Source organism: Natator depressus, chromosome 17, assembly GCF_965152275.1.
Source record: "Natator depressus isolate rNatDep1 chromosome 17, rNatDep2.hap1, whole genome shotgun sequence".
In the NCBI taxonomy this organism is placed as follows: Eukaryota; Metazoa; Chordata; order Testudines; family Cheloniidae; genus Natator; species Natator depressus.
In genome coordinates this window covers 20032157-20047766 of record NC_134250.1, presented here as the reverse complement: position 1 = coordinate 20047766, position 15610 = coordinate 20032157, and the positions used below count along the sequence as shown (strand labels likewise).

The following is a 15610-nucleotide window of genomic DNA, read 5'->3' as shown; positions in this document are numbered from 1 at the left end:
ATCCGCAAGTAAGTGGGTATAACCTGGCCTAGTGGTTAGAGCACTGGACTGGCACTCAGGAGACCTGAGTTCTGTTCCCTGCATGACTTTGGACAGATTACTTCAGTTTCCCCATCTGCACAATGAGAATGATACTGAGCTCCTTTGTAAAGTGCTTTGAGCTCTCCTGATGAAAAGCCCTACAGGAGAGCTAGGAGGTGTTATCTGCAGATGAAAAGCCCGGTGTAAGGCCACAGTCATATATTGCTATTGTTTATCGTTACGTTGCTGGCTTTCAGCTGTACCCTGTCTACTTGAGCCAAGTGCTTAGTCAGCTATTTGCCTCTACTAGACAATGAACATCTCACGAGTACAGAAGACCATTTTGCCACGGAAGGATGAGGGAGTACGTGGCCAGTAGAGCTGCACTGTTCCCGTTTGAGAGGCCTGGATGGGATCCAAGTGCTTGTAACTAAAGCTAGTATGTTTTACAGAGAGGTGTGTCCCTCTTGATCACAAACCCATGGTTCTTTCTCTCCTGCCTGCCATCACGCAGGGAGAACGCTCCTCTCACTTCAGTGACGGGCAGAAACAACCCCCTGCCTTTGTAGCCATGATTTTTTTTCCATTTTGGACCACAAACGATGTGACGCAAATAGCAGCCGTTGGATCTTATGACTTGATTCTGTTCCTGGGGTTCTGGCGAGGGCAGCCTCTCTGCCGCTCCCTTTATTCCAGCCTCTCAAATGGCACGCGGACATTTCCACCTGATTGGAAGTTCTGCCCTGTAATCCATCACACCCTTCTCCTTCCACCGTCCTCCATTAGCCACTCTGTCTGTTAGGCGCTGTGGCACAGAAGGAAGGTTTCGTTTTTGTAGTGGAGAATCTGTCAGGGTTTTAAAGTCCTTCTCCCATCCCCTCGGGCCTAGATTCTAAACGTTCAGTCTCAGCAAGTGGCTTTATTTCTGACAAGACTTCCAGAAACGAATTCTTCTGCCCTCTATAAACCACAGCTGCCGTGGATCTGTCTGCTGCGAGGAATAAGGAGTTTAATTCCTGGTTACTTGACATATATCAACGGGCCATCTGGTCCCTTTTGCGGCCATCCCACTGGCCAATGCTAAGGAAGCTGTAATGCCTCTAATTGTAGGATACTGTACTGTCAAGGTTTCTGCCTGACCCTTGGTTGTGATTAGCCTATACACGGCAGTGCTTTCTCCGCTTTACCCACCTGTTCCCCTTTACTGGGAGTCATTAAAGGATGCAGAGTAATTGGCATCATTCACTGTTTGGCTGCTTTACCAGCCATGTGCCAGACCTTCTGCCTGGGCTTGCTTGGAATTGTAATGAAGCCCAGCTCTCAGCGGAGGGGCACGCAGGAGCACTCCAGTCCTGTTAGATTTCTGCACGGTTGCACTCTCCATGTGAGTAATAACATTGCTCTATTGCAGTGTTATCTGCAGCCATCACCAGGGCTCAGAGAGAGGAAGCTCTTGTCAGTCTTTTAGCGAGAGCTTTGGAAATGGTGCCTGTTTGAGTGTGATCCATTGCTAGGGAGGCTACAGTGCGTGCAGAATCTGCCAGCCTCCTCTGCTTGTTTAGGGAGCAAAATGGGTCATGTCTGATAAACAGACTTCAAATCCTTTTATCAGCTGATGCCTCTGTTCTTGTCTTCGGAGCTGATGCCTCGTCCCTGCTGCAATTACAGGAGCCATTTTCTGCACTGACCCCCGGGATCGTAGAGCCAAGCAGGCTGAGAGCTAGTGGGTGCAGAAGGTTGAGAGCCTGGCATGGGAATAACAGGTGTTAGGCTGTGTCTACACTGGTGCAGACTTGATGTACGTGCAACACGATTTGTACCCTTGCAGCTTCAAACTGGAGGAAGCTGCACCAGTGCAAACCACCCGGCACTGGTGTAAATCTTGTCTACACTAAGGGTTTGCACTGGTGGTCATGGCTAAAAACCTAGTGTAGACAAGGCCTTACTGTAGGCTACCTCTGGCCATCATCCAATCTTCCCTCTGAGGGTAGTGGCTTGCAATGCTGAAGTCTGTGTATTTGCCCTGGGTGTGTGGATTAAACAGTATACCTCTGTTATCGTGGCCTTTTTCTCTCTAGAGACACCAGCAGCAGTTTAAAGCTTTCACTGTAAATTTCAGCTCTCCCGTGTTCGTTATGAGGAATCTGAACAGTGTAGCTGTGTAACTTTCATACCCTTGGCATAGACGGGGACAGACATACTCAAGGGACCTAGTCCTAGCTTTCAGCTGTGCCAGGGCAGCGGTGGCCATGAACAAAGCTTGTGAATTTCAGTGGGTGTTGACTATGATTCAAAATTTGCTGCGATGCTGCTCTTCAGGACAGATCACTGCTTCCAACAGCTGCTAGTTTTCGACAGTTGTGCAAGCCGTCTTTGTCAACATAAATCGATATAAATCCCATGAGACCCACTTAAATAATTCCTGAATAGCACATGCCCACACATGGTGGTGCGATCTCTTCCAGGTTTAGGAACTCTGTTAACGACAACGTTCATTCTCCAGTCTAGCTGATTTCCGGTTCAACAACACGAATTGAGCTGTGAGCTAAAAATACCCCCATTTCCCAGCTGATCTGCCATAATCACAGCAAAACCGGTTATTTAAATATAGTAGCAGAGCTATAGCAGACCTTTGACAGATGGAGCGAACACACCGACAATTGTGCATAGGCTCCTGAGGAGCCGAGGTGGGGGCTAATCGAAACAGTCTTCCCTTCATCAGTGCGCTCTGCCTAGCATCCTTTCTCCTTGCCGTGAAGACCCTTCACTTCCATCTTTGTGAATGCTTAAATTTTACAAAATCCAGACAGATGATACCAGAAGCCCTGCCATCCAGCTGAGTGATGAATGCTGATTTCTGTAAGGGGACATTTAAATTAGAAATAAATCTCTTTACAGCAGAGATCAGTTTTTTTTACTGAGTCAGGGATGCAGCTTGCTAATTTCTTGTTTGGCTCTGTGCGCCACTATACATCCAGGATTGTGTGTCTGTCACTGGGCAGCAGTCAGATTTCAAAGCACCTCTAGCCTAATAACTCTGGTTATTTATCCTTTTTCCTTAAATAAAAGGCAGATCAAAACACAAACATTTCTATCAATGAAGACATTTCAAATAGTACTGAATCTGTGTGGGCAAAATGTACTGGAAGAAGCAATCCTACACTTGTCTCCCCAGGATGGGCTAGATGTGACTTTGTCCCTTGAATCTTGAATTTGTATGACTTTATACATTCAGGCTCAGATTTTTAAAGGTATTTAGGTGATGCTGCACTGCCTCACGGGTTGAGGAGCCTACGCCTCATTTTCAAAAAGTTATTTAGGCTCCTAAATCAGTTAGGTGTTGCAATGCTGAGTGCAGCAACGTCTAAATACCTTTAAAAATCTGGGCCTATGCCCCCAATCCCATAAGTGACTACAATGCCCTCATGAGTCCCATTGCAATGAGTGGGTCTTGCTTAACAGTCGTGTGCAGATTGGGCCAGAGTGTGAATACATCGATTCATCTCCTATTTAAGGTATACATATGGGTGCATTTTATATTTTAAATACATTCAGGTTCTGCATGTGTATCTGAGGCCATAGGGAAACAGTTGTATGATATTTTAGCGGAGAAACCATGTGATCAGGTAATTAAAGATTGTTGTCATGGATACACACAAGGGGTCAGAGTTAAGATTAAAGGTACAACCTCAATTTTCTCATGTGCTGGCTTTTATGCTAATTTAAGACTTTGGTACCCCGATGATTCTGCTCACATGAAAAGGCAGGGAAAATCCAGTTAAAGGGTGAGAAGAGCTTAAAAAGCTGAGACCTCCAGAGCGCAGTGAGGGGCAAAGTTTAGAAACTCCCCAGGCGTAGAAAGATTTCAATACAGGGTCCTGTTCTGCACTGAAATTCTTACTCGTGAGATGTCAGAGCTGCCATCTGGGTATGCTATTAAACAGGTTCATAGCTCCCAGCATCAGTCAGCGTTCCTGCCATGCATGTGCGATACCAAATTCATAAATGTATTTAGCTTAGGTAAGTTTTTGGAAAACACACATTCTCCTCCACTAACTAACGCATGTTAAAATACAATTTTCCTTTTTCACGCTAGAATTTCTTAAAACATGTTAGTTTAAAAGATGTTAATAGATTTTTAAGGCCAAAAGGGGCTATATATTATCATCTTGTCTGACTGCCTGCATATTTTAGCTAATACGTTTTAAAAACACACCTTATACCCTAGTCCAGACAAGCCCTTCAAATAAAACAGGAGCTGTATGGTCTGTGGGTGTGTCAGAATCATAGAAATGTAGGGGTGGAAGGGACCTCAAGAGGTTATTTAGTCCATCCTCCAACGCTGAGGCAGGACCAAGGAAACCTAGACCATCCCTGGCAGGTGTTTGGCCAGCCTGTTCTTAAAACCCTTCCACGATGGGAATTCCACCTCCATGTGCATACATGCACACATACAATTAAAGAATAATGCCAGTCTGGCTGTATGTAATCTCGCTGTCATTCTGTTGAGCAGTTCTGATAACCTTGTTTGCCCTGCTTCTTTATCAGTGTCACCAGAAGCCTGGGGTGGAATGACAGTCCCGTTATTTTCAGTCGCGTGTGTTTTTATTAAGATCTTAGTACATTTCTATTCTTTTCCCATACAATCCATGCCTTTTGTTTGCTGCTCTTCGCCCGACCCTTGACGTACAAATGAAACCGTTCACTGGTTTGCACTTCAATACTTGGGCTTAATCTAAAGAATGCTTTTGATCTCTTAGTCACCATAGTTCTGTGCTTTGTATGTAATGTCCTGGGAAGATTGTGTTCCTTTGTCTAAAGTGGCTTTCCGAGTCCTCTCCAGCCCTTTGCTGCTGAGAGATGTTTGAATACAGTGGAGCTAATTCTGACACCAGAGTTGGTGTGATAAATCTGTTCAAAGAACAAGACGGGACAGGTTTTCAAAAGATTTCAGCACTCCATTGGCACACCTAAATAAAACAACCAGATTTCCATTGCTCTTCAAGGGGAGGAGCTGGGCACTGGGCAATTTTGAACATATGGCCTAGTTCTCCATATGCAGGGTGAAATACAGCCTCCCTCCTAAAGGAGGCTCGCAGGCAGGATCTTTACAGCACAAATAGGTCCATGTTCCATAACTGGTCTTAGCTCCTTTTGCCGGTTGTCGGCGATGCTTGTACAAGTTGACTGAGGACTTGCTCTTCCCCAACCCTGATTCCTTGGTCCTATGCAGTCTAAATTTGTGGAATCACACGGTTCCTTGCCAAAAGAGTGGGGTCCTCCCCGGGATTATGAATGGCAAAGAGGAGACGCTGACGCCAATAAGAACAGAGTACAGAAAATGGCAGGTTAACTCAATGCTTCAGACATTTTGTTCTCCTTCCACAGACTCCTGACCTCTCACCCTACAAATGAGGGACATGTGGGGGATTGGACGGTGCATGGGACATGGGGCCAGATTTTCCACAGTGGTTAGGCACCTAAGGATGTAGATGGACACCTAGTAGAATCTAGAGAAGCAGGTTAGGTGCCTAACTCACACAGGCATTTTGTACACCTTGCTAGGCTCCCATCTGATCTCTAGCTACCTAAATACCCTTGACAATCTGGCCCAGGGCACTTTTCGCCTCATGCTCTGATTTCAGTGGCAGCCCAGATTGATATGGACGGTAGTTACCATCTGCCTGCTCAGTGGTCTCTCTAATGGATTGGTGGGTCACAGTCCATTTCCCAGCAGACAGATGTCCACATTATAGACCCAACTCCCCACCCCCACCAAATGTCCAACTGGTGCTTTTGCTGGCACTCGGAGCAGAGAGGCCAGTTACTGAATGGGCATGGAAACCCCTTCCCCCCCAACCTTAAAGGTGGGCTCCTCCATGTCAGAATTAAACCCCAGCTTCTCCTTGATCATGCAGTAGAAGTCAAAGCCCTGTGCTTCTGACGTCACTTGGAAATGACTGATTCTTCATGATGGGATCAGGCAAGATTTGCAGATGCACCTTCGGTTGAACCCATCTCTTTACTGGCTCCGCAGGCTCTGTCAGATGTCGCCAGAAGCACAGGGAGGCGTTTGAGGGTTGCATGACTGCAGACAAAATAATTAGGTTTTGTTTGCTGATTTGCACTGTTCGCTGCTGAATAGTATTGAGGGCTCTGAACTCAGAAAAAGGCCCATCTCAATAAGTAGGTTACAAAGCTTTATATATGTGATCCTGTATCCGGGACCTAGTCAGATGAGAGTAGCCATCTGGTTCAGTGTGTGTGTGAATTCCCTGTGTTACAAAATGCACAGTTCAGATATTTTTGAGCATAGTATATTAATCTTATTTTCCCTTTATAAAATTAGGCCTCGATTCTGCAAAGACTTATGCATGTGCTTAACTTTACACAAGCAAGTGGTCCATTGAAGCCATTGCAACTGCTTGCAATGTAAAGCAAGTCTTTGCAGGATGGAGGCCTTAATTGGCAACTGGCATCTCATCCCTCCTCCCTCCTTCCCTCCCAAAAAAGATCATTAAATTTGTCATTAACAAGTATGGGCAGAAGTGGTGGTGGCTGTGGCTGTTATGTATTCGAGAGGTTTCCCCAGAAGGAAAACTCCTTCTGTCATTACCTTTTTAATCTAAAAATTTAATTAAAAAATAACCCTTTCTGTATAGAAGACAAACATGTTTTAAAAAAAAAACCACCCCTCACAAAATCCTATTTGAAGTTGCATATTGAGGATGGATGCAGCTTATCCTGCGCTGCTAAAGGAACCATGAATCCTTCGGATGGATTTGCACTGTCATCGGGTCCCATAGTTGCAGAGAAGGGCGTCTGCACGCAGTCAGCATGGTCTTTTGACAAGCTTCTGCTTGTCCTGTAAAAAGAACAGGAGGACTTGTGGCACCTTAGAGACTAAGATTTATTTGAGCATAAGCTTTCATGAGCTACAGCTCACTTTTATAGCCCACGAAAGCTGATGCTCAAATAAATGTGTTAGTCTCTAAGGTGCCACAAGTCCTCCTGTTCTTTTTGCGGATACAGACTAACACGGCTGCTGCTCTGAAACCTGCTTGTACTGTGTGGTCATTAACCGAGTCTTTGCTGTGTGTTGCAGTTCCTCTCACTGATAAACACGCAGCACAATTCAAAGCAAGGCTGATCTCACAGCTCCCAGCAAATGTCTGTTTATAAAGGCAGTGCTGTCGCATGGCATTAACTGTCCTGCTTGAGCAAGGCACTGCCTGGCACTGTTGCCTAGCGACACTGCCCGATCTTGGAGAAACTGACATTGGTTTAGACTTGCTTACAGAGAAGTGGCTGGAGCTGCTACCTGGGGATGGAAGGAAACTGGAAATGACACTCGCTCTCCAGTGTGTATTTATCCTGAAGTCTGTATTAATAGAGATGGAGGCAGAAAGATTCAAATGACAATCCAAGCCCCAGCACACTTGTCTTTGGATTGTTATAAGTGGCTGAGTCACCTGATGGCTTCTGTGTCCAGTCATCTTATGATGAGCTTCCAAGACAGCAAAAGCAGGAACCTGGGAGTTCTAACCCCAGCTCTGTCTTCCTGTGTGATCTTGGACCGCTCCGCTCCAGTTTCCCTGTCTGGGGAACAACAGTTGAAAATGACATGCTTGGCCGAATTAGCAATTCTCTAACATCTTTAAGGCTTGCTGCTAGTAAGAGGCCAAAAAACGCTTCTCAGCAGGTCCCCAGTTTAGACTTAAGGGCTCCAATTGCGATTAGATTCAGTGCCCCTGCTGGGGGTCAGAAGCTTTAGTTTTCACCAACAGAATCCAGGATGTCGGGATGCCAATCCTGTGCAAGGATGTGCCTCACCCTCTGTAATGTATTGGTAGCAACCATCATTAAGGTGACTGGAGCGAAGGTATCGGAAGCTATAGAGCCAGTACTCTGCCTCTTTGTGCACTTTGAACCTGCATGCTGCCAGGGAGCAGCAGCTGCTAAATGTAAGGGTTTAAACGTGACCCATTCCATTCCACATGGGAAGCGAATCTACCCCTAAGTTGCAACTAATATGTGGCTGATGTTCCTTTCAGACAGGAGCAACTGCCCAGGGTAGCATCCCCACCATTAGTAGATCTTTGCCTTTCGGGTCCTCTGCCGATTTTTCTGTGTGGCAATCTGCTTAGGTTGCACAAGAAACAAATGTGTTGGTTGTATCCTGATCCCCATCTGGGGCTTGTCTGTGCCCAGCACAATTGTTGGCTGATACGGCTTGTAACGGAGCCTCTCCGTGCCAGTTCTGGCTCCATTTGAGCTTAGGAGCGGACTGTTCTGCCCTGCATCTTTTTCTAACCCGGGTGGGCCCTTCGTACGGGGTAGGAGGAGAAGTGGGGAGTGAGGGGTTTTAGCTCAGGAATTCATTAGTTACTTGCCTCTCCTAGTTTCCATAGTAACCAAGGAAGAGAGGAAAACCCAAACCTGACTCTGTCTGGGTAGTTAGCTGCATGAACCCTGCCCCTCCTCTGCAAATCGCTGTCCCAAAGCCTCCAAGGGTAGCGGGGTTAGTCCAGCTGCTGGTCTTCACTGAGTAAAGCCTGAACTCAAAGCTCCCATGCAGTGGAGAGAGCTTCTCCGCTCTTCAGGGATAATCGATTCTACAGCAGCTCAGCTGCAGCCCTGATCTGCTGGGTAAGTGGAGGAAGGAAAGGCAGCTGCTCCAGGGCAAGATTGCAGTATGAGTGTGAGAAGTCAGACCCCTTCCCTGCTCTCTGTTGTATGGATTGAGACTCAGATGCTCTTTCTTTGACCCCCTGCTCCAGTGCTGACTTAATCACTTCCATTTTTTAAACAAAACCTTTGTATGGCGCTCTGGATTTTAGTATTTGTGAACATGGGCGACTGAAGGTGCTGCCTGGAGACTGGCTGGTCAGGTACACGCTTCCTATGTGGATGCTGTACTGTCCTGCCACCACACCATCCCTTTTCATGTAGTGGGTTTTCTGGGCCAGTGCCTGCTGCCTTCCTTGAGGTTTACTTGCCATTGTTTCCAAAGGGCACACTGGGTCTGTCCAGCTGCATGCAGCCAAATTTGCATTTTCCTCTCCATCTTCCTGGTTGCTGTGGAAAGTACAAGCTACTGACCAGGGTTCGACACAGCCCAGCCCATTCGTTTCCACGCGCACGCACCTCACCACTGTAGGATGAACTGGCACAAGGGAGCTGTAGAATTTGTGAGGTTGGAAATAGACGGTATTGAACTTTCCTTCTGCTCTCTCTAGTGGGTGAGTTGAAAATGCCGTGCTCTACTCAGCCAAGTGCCATCAGCTCACCTGTGCAGTAAACACTTGTAACAGTTTTGGAGCAAAGGAGGGAGCTGAGTTTCAAAACGGGCATCAGAAGGCTCCCCCAGCGTGTATTGCTTGAGGAGCTTCTATCTCCCTTTTGCTCAGGAAGGCGATTGTGAGAATACAGGCCACATCCTTGTTCCTCCCTTTTCTGAATTTCATGAGCGTATGAATAATTGCGCCTTCAGCCAATACACAAAAGGATGACCATGTGGTCTAAGTGATTGGAGCAAAAGGATTGGCAGCCTGGGGTAGCTTGAGTTCCAGTCCCACTTTGTGCCAACATCTTCAGGCCAACTGGAAGTTGGCTAGAACACAAGAACCACCTGGTGATCTTGTAGATAGAATATCAGCTGAACTTACCGCTGTAAGTAACGTCCTGGAAAGCCAGGAAATTACCCCGGTAGCCCACAGCCAGGAGTGGCTGGGACCTCAAGAGACATTTGTGGTTATCTCAAGAATCTCCTGGCTATCAAAAGCTGGGAGTGGAAGAGGGGGGTGGATCACTCCAGATTTGCCCTGTTCTGGACACTGCCCCTGAAGCTCTAGTATTGGCCACTATTGGAGAGAAGATGCTGGGCAGGAATGGACCATGGTCTTGACCCAGTATGGCCATTCTTATGTTCTTGTGTACTGAACTTGCTTTCCTAGGTCAGCAGGTTCTGTGGCTTTAGGAATGAGACTTACAAGGGTACTGCTCATATCTTGGCCTCTATGGCCCAGAGTTTTTTCCTTCTGGCCTCAGAAAGACTACAGCCAGCTCCTCCTTAAGTTGGGTTTTGGCTTCCACAGGCCATCAGTGTGGGCCATTGATTTGATGCTGTGTGTTCTGGATCCCTGCTGCTGTTCTTGTTTCGCTGTAAGGTGCCTGAGAAAGAGGTGTCATGGTTACAGCCGTATATTTATGTGCAGGTAAAATTATATGTCTCTTCCTAGTGCTACAGTCACAAATTGTATAAAAACCTCATCACGGCCCCACTGCCGAGAGGCAGAAAGGAAAAGCGTTTTCTCTCTTCCGCTAAGTCACTGAAAAGGGTTTGAATTCAGAGAATTGTGTTAATGACCGAGAAGCCAAAGTTGAGATTTAAGCAGTGATCTCGTTTGTTCTTACCTGGCAGCATCCTCTGGCTCGGAAGTGCATGGCACAATGTCCAAAATCAGCTCGCCCAAGTTCTGGGCTTTTTTGGGGAACTAGGAATCTGCAAGTCCCAGAAGGGACCCAGGCCTTGCTGAACTCTCGTCTTGCCTAGAGTAGTGTGATCATGGAGGTGGGAGTGTGACCCCTGCAGGAGAAGCAAATGCTAAATTAGCAGGGAGACCCAAATCCGAAGGGAGGTCTCCAGGGAAATGGAGCACTTATGATCAAATCTGCTCTTGCCTCATTTTCTAGTGTGCACCTTACCCCATAAACTCACTGTCTCATGCAGTTGCCAGTTCTTCCTCATCTGTGCATTCATTTGTTCTGTTTGTTCACTGCCTAGAACAGTGGGCCTATGGTCCGTGACTAGGGCTCCTAGGGTCTAGGATGACACAGATGACATTTGGGGGAATAGTTCTGTATTTTCGTCTCTGTATGTCTGGTGTGCACCCTTGATTTAATAGAGGTGTTTTTCTATTTGAAGACACTGTTTCCAGTAAGCTGCAGAACAATAATGTTTACACCATTGCCAAGAGGAATGTGGAAGGCCAGGACATGCTCTACCAGTCTCTGAAGCTCACCAACGGCATCTGGATCTTGGCTGAGCTACGTATTCAGCCGGGGAACCCGAATTACACAGTAAGACCCTTTGGCTCTTGGGGGGAGGGAGAGGAGAGGCCACACATCCTTTCCCAAGCTATCTCAAATCCGAGTCTGCTTCTTCCCAGCATGCTCATTTGGGGCAGGGCCTGTTAATTTCAACACCAAAGGAAATCCCTGCTGAGCCGGGAGGAGTTGGGAAACCACTGATGATAGCTATGTTCGTGACCCGCTGAGCTGGGTTAATGCTGACTCAGCAGCAGACATTTATTGGCCAAGATTGTTACCACTAGAATCAGCCAAGAGAAATCAACACAAAAGCATTGCCAGAATTCTCCACAACCCCCGCCTTTCCACCTCCCCCTCTACTAAACAAGACTAGATTTCTGCCATGCTGACTGCTGAAGCAGAGACCAGCTGTCCGGACTTCAGCGATTTCTTTGGCCTTGCCTCTGTGGCAGCCACTCAAAGGCAAGAGCGCTGCTTGTCCCACATACCACATGTAGTTACTTCCTTTAGCTGTCCTGCCTCCTTACTGCTTATCGTTGTAGATTCTCCTCACTGCTGCTGGAGTCTCTCTCCTGGTTTGAGAATCTCAAGGCACACCCCGGGGGGGCCCTTTGTGTGGAAAGAAAATTAAAATCCTTGAAAATATACTACCAAAAAGGGAGCTTGGCTTTGCGTTAAGCTCCCTAGTTATACAGTAGTGCGAGCAGGGCTCTGATTTGCGAACTGGTCTGCTATTGGGGGAATTGGCAGCTTGGTGGTTAGCATTGCCCTTAAGGGAAAGCACCTCTCAAGGTTATTGACCTACGCCAGCCGAATACCACTGGCGCTATCTTGGTTTAGTGTGGTGTGAATTCCGATTCTGGGGGATAGGACTACCAGGAGTGTACAGGTCCCCCCTTGAACACTGGTGCAAGTCTATTAATCATACTGCTAAGGAGTAAGCATTCGTAAGGGTGGGGTCCCATTTATCTTCTGTTGGTCCTTTCCCCAATTCGGTCACAAAATTGGCTAGCTTTCCGTACGTGAGCGGGAGTGCGCTTTGGTGGTAAGTAGCTTTTGGGGAGAGCAACTGGGACTAAATACTTGAAGTTGTATGTAAATTAGGAAAAAAAAAAAAAAAAAAAAAACCATGGTATCCTGGAAAACACAATGGTAACCTGTGCTAACATGGTGTGGCTCTTTGTCCCCCCCTTGAGGTTTGAGTCTGCTGCTGCAGCAGAGTTAGGGGACATTGGTCTTTTAGCCCAACTAGTAGAGGCTCATGCTTTGAGATCCCCAGGGTCCTGGGTTCAGTCTCCAGCTCAAGGAGCACAATTGCTAGGCCAGACTGGCTCTCTGTTAGGCATCTGCGTGCACCACCATTGGTGTGCATGGCACCTTGTGGGACGGGTGAAGCACCATGGCAGCCTCGCTGTGCATTAGGCTGGGTGGAGTGTGGATCCAATGCAGTGAAATGGGTCCTGAGGAATTAACAGACTGGCTAGTAGAGATGGGCTGTGTGTTATCTGCTGCCTTCTTACTCTAACCTCGGCTTCGCGTCTCTCCTAGCTGTCCCTGAAGTGCCGGGCTCCTGAAGTGTCCCAGTACATCTACCAGGTCTACGACGGCATTTTGAAAAACTAACATCATGGGTCCATGTCTCACCCTGCAGAGGGAGGAGGGGAGACTCTGGATACTCCTGTTATCGGTGCAGGCAAAGAACTCTAACTGGAAGCAGCTGTATTCATGTGTAGGATTTCAGACAAACGCACCGAGAAACCAAGGTAGCGATTAGTATCCACATGCTAATAATAATATAGGGAACAACTGTTTGATATTTTTAGCGTCCATGGAAACTTTGTAACCACTGCTTCAACCACTCCTGTGTCCCCCCAGCGCCACTGTTCTGTCGTTCTTTCTTGTGGGCTTTTCCATCTCGTGCCAATGTTTAGCGTTTTCTAAACCGCGGTAGGCGTAGTTGATATTTTGTAATATATGGCTCGTTTAAAACCTGAAAAAGACAAGTCTCTTGTTCATTAAAACAAGGCAAAGGCATCATAGAAACACAAACTGCACTTTATTATTTTATATTTTTTATACGTTTGGGTTTTTTTTCTATTGTAACCAGATGAAAAAAGGAAAAAAAAACCCGATCTGGAGTAGTGAAAACATCCAAGGGAACACAGGTGAGCTAGGACTAGAGTAGCCTTGAGGAGCCAGTGATGTGTGGAGAGCACCAGTTCGGATCCAAGGTGCATCTATTTGGGTTGGATGGGGCTTTGGGTCGTACTTGTGCTGGGGGGGCTCGATGCTCATCCAAAAAATCTGTGTCCCATCTATCTTGCCTAGTTGCAGTCCTGGGGTTTGGAATTGGGTCTTCCTTGCATGGGGAAGCAGGAGCTGGCAGGGTCTGGTTTGATAATGGGGAAGCAGATGGCAAAATGAGGACGGAAACAGCATGTAAGGCTCTTGGCAGAGCATGGGGTGCATTCATTGTGTTTTTTTCCCCCTTTCCCTCTCATTCCCTGTGTCTTCCTGTGACAGCCTGTCTGCCTTCCTCCCCCGGGTCAGCTTCAGCTAGCTGAGTTGGGTTCTGCCTAGCTCCGAATGCTGTCCAGGCTGAAGGACCCATGCGATAAATCTGAATCCCGGCAGAGGGTGGTCACAGCCACTTTGCCTATGGTTCTCTATGGGAGCATCCTCGAGCGCTTTCCTGCTGAGGGGTGAGTGCAAAAGCTGGAGGACACAGCAGCATCTGGCCGTGCGCTTTGGGTTAAATTCTCTGGAGGAGTCTAAGCCACTCCTCGTCCCCCTTACACCCGCGGTCACTGGCATTGCCGGGCAAGTTGCCCCTGGCTTTGGAAAGCCTTTTCTCGCAGGGTCCTGGAGGGCTTGCCGTCAAAAGTTCCTGAGGAGGAAGTGCCCGTTATCCAGGGGTGCAAAGGAGAGTTGCCGAGAAGCTGATTGGGAGTCGCAGCTCACCTCCCCCTCTACTTGTGACTTGTGACACCCAAAATATTTAGTGAAGGGGGAGAGTCTTGAGTGCAATCTCCTGCCCTGTAAACCCTCAGGTCCAGATGACCCTACTGCTGCAGGGGCCAGTGGGTGCTGTATGTGAGGTGATCTCACAGGCTCGTTCCCTCCATCCCCAGTCGCCAGAGCTGGGCTTTCTGTGCCAAAGGCAATAGACTGAGGGTCATTTGGGTTCCTAGTGTCTGAAACTCACTGGCATGGGAACACAGGCTCCCTTACTCCTCTCTGCCACAGCTCCTACTCACGCAGCAGGCTCCCAGGGTGGAGGGCGGCTGTTTGGGCTTCCTGCCAGCCAGGGAGTTTCCCTGTCACAGGCAAGGCACTGGAATAGACGCCATGAAAGGTGAAACAAAAGCGGGGATAGTAGCTGGCTTGGCTCTATCCGTCTACGTAGTGAACGTGTCAACCCAGCCCCAGAACGGCTTCTGCAGTCCCCACTGCTCTCAGCTGACGCTTGGCACGGCACTTCCCCCAGGAGTGAAGTGATGCCCTTAATGTGACCACAAACAACCCTCAGAGCCTGTGCTCTTGAACCCCAAGACTGGGCAGGGATCACCTGTTCGGGGCATGTGAATCTGGGGATACAGAACGGGACTGTAACAGTGGACCAGAAGAATAAGGGGGAAGGGAAGGGGCCAGCGAGGTTAGGCCAGGTCATGAGCAGGATGAAACATGGTTCCATGGCGGGGAGACTCCGCTCGAAGCCAGTTCTCAGCCAGGGAAGCGAGTGAAGATTGGGAGCAACTGCATCCATTGCTGTATGTGCTGGCCGGCGTCCTCGGTGCAGAGATCATTTGGCAGCATGAATCCTGGCTGGGCAGAAGGCGGGACAGAGTTGTAGAAACCGGGCACTTCAGCGTGCACCAGCTTGGCTGGTTGGTTGGTTGTCTAAAGCCCTGAGGATAGCTGGGCTGCGAGCACTGCGGAAATAATTATTACAGTAATTCATAAAGTGCCGGCACACGCCTCTCTCCTCTCAGAGCCAAGCTGTGAAGCAGCATCCAGCCTCTCATAAGTTTCCACCATGGAGTTCAGCTTTGTGCCTGGGAGGGGGCAGAGCAAGCCTGAGTCCTGCCAGGGTGTGAGGGGGCACAGCAGGGGAAAGCCCTGTTCTCTCTGCACAGTGCCCCATATTCCCCTGGCTGTGGTGCTGGCTAATGGAGATTGCTGCTCAGGGCGCCTGCACCGGCTTAGGGCACTGACCTGGGAGAGGCGGTGGAGGATCCCTGGGAATAATGGCACGAGTCTTGCTCAGTTAAACCCCCTGTAAAGCCTGAACACGGGAAAGAATTAAACAAAACCTTGAGCAAATCCCTCGCCTGCCCGGAACTCCTTCCCCCCTCCCTGGTGTCTGTGCGTCTCTTCTGGGCCTGTGCTGTGTGTGTGTGTATGCATGCCGTGAAGCGTGGTCTGTGGGAAGGGGAGCTGGAGGGCAGGCAAGGAGCATTGCTCAGTGTCGATGCCATTCCATTGTACTGCTTATCCACTCTGATGTGTTCACTTTTTGGTAAAGCTTTACCTTCTG

At 48.2% G+C, this 15610-nt stretch overlaps 1 protein-coding gene across 5 annotated transcripts in view; it reads left to right on the top strand.

Annotated features, from left to right (window-relative positions):
- The window catches only part of AP2B1 (adaptor related protein complex 2 subunit beta 1), a 98034-nt gene extending 83224 nt beyond the window's left edge, over positions 1 to 14810 (top strand). For all 5 annotated transcript variants that reach the window (XM_074974453.1, XM_074974456.1, XM_074974455.1 and 2 more), the window contains 2 exons: positions 10949 to 11103; positions 12622 to 14810. In XM_074974453.1, the coding sequence (XP_074830554.1) occupies positions 10949 to 11103; positions 12622 to 12696 (230 nt within the window). In that variant the 3' untranslated portion in view covers positions 12697 to 14810. The remainder of the gene's footprint in view (positions 1 to 10948; positions 11104 to 12621) is intronic.
- Positions 14811 to 15610: the final 800 nt, after the last annotated feature.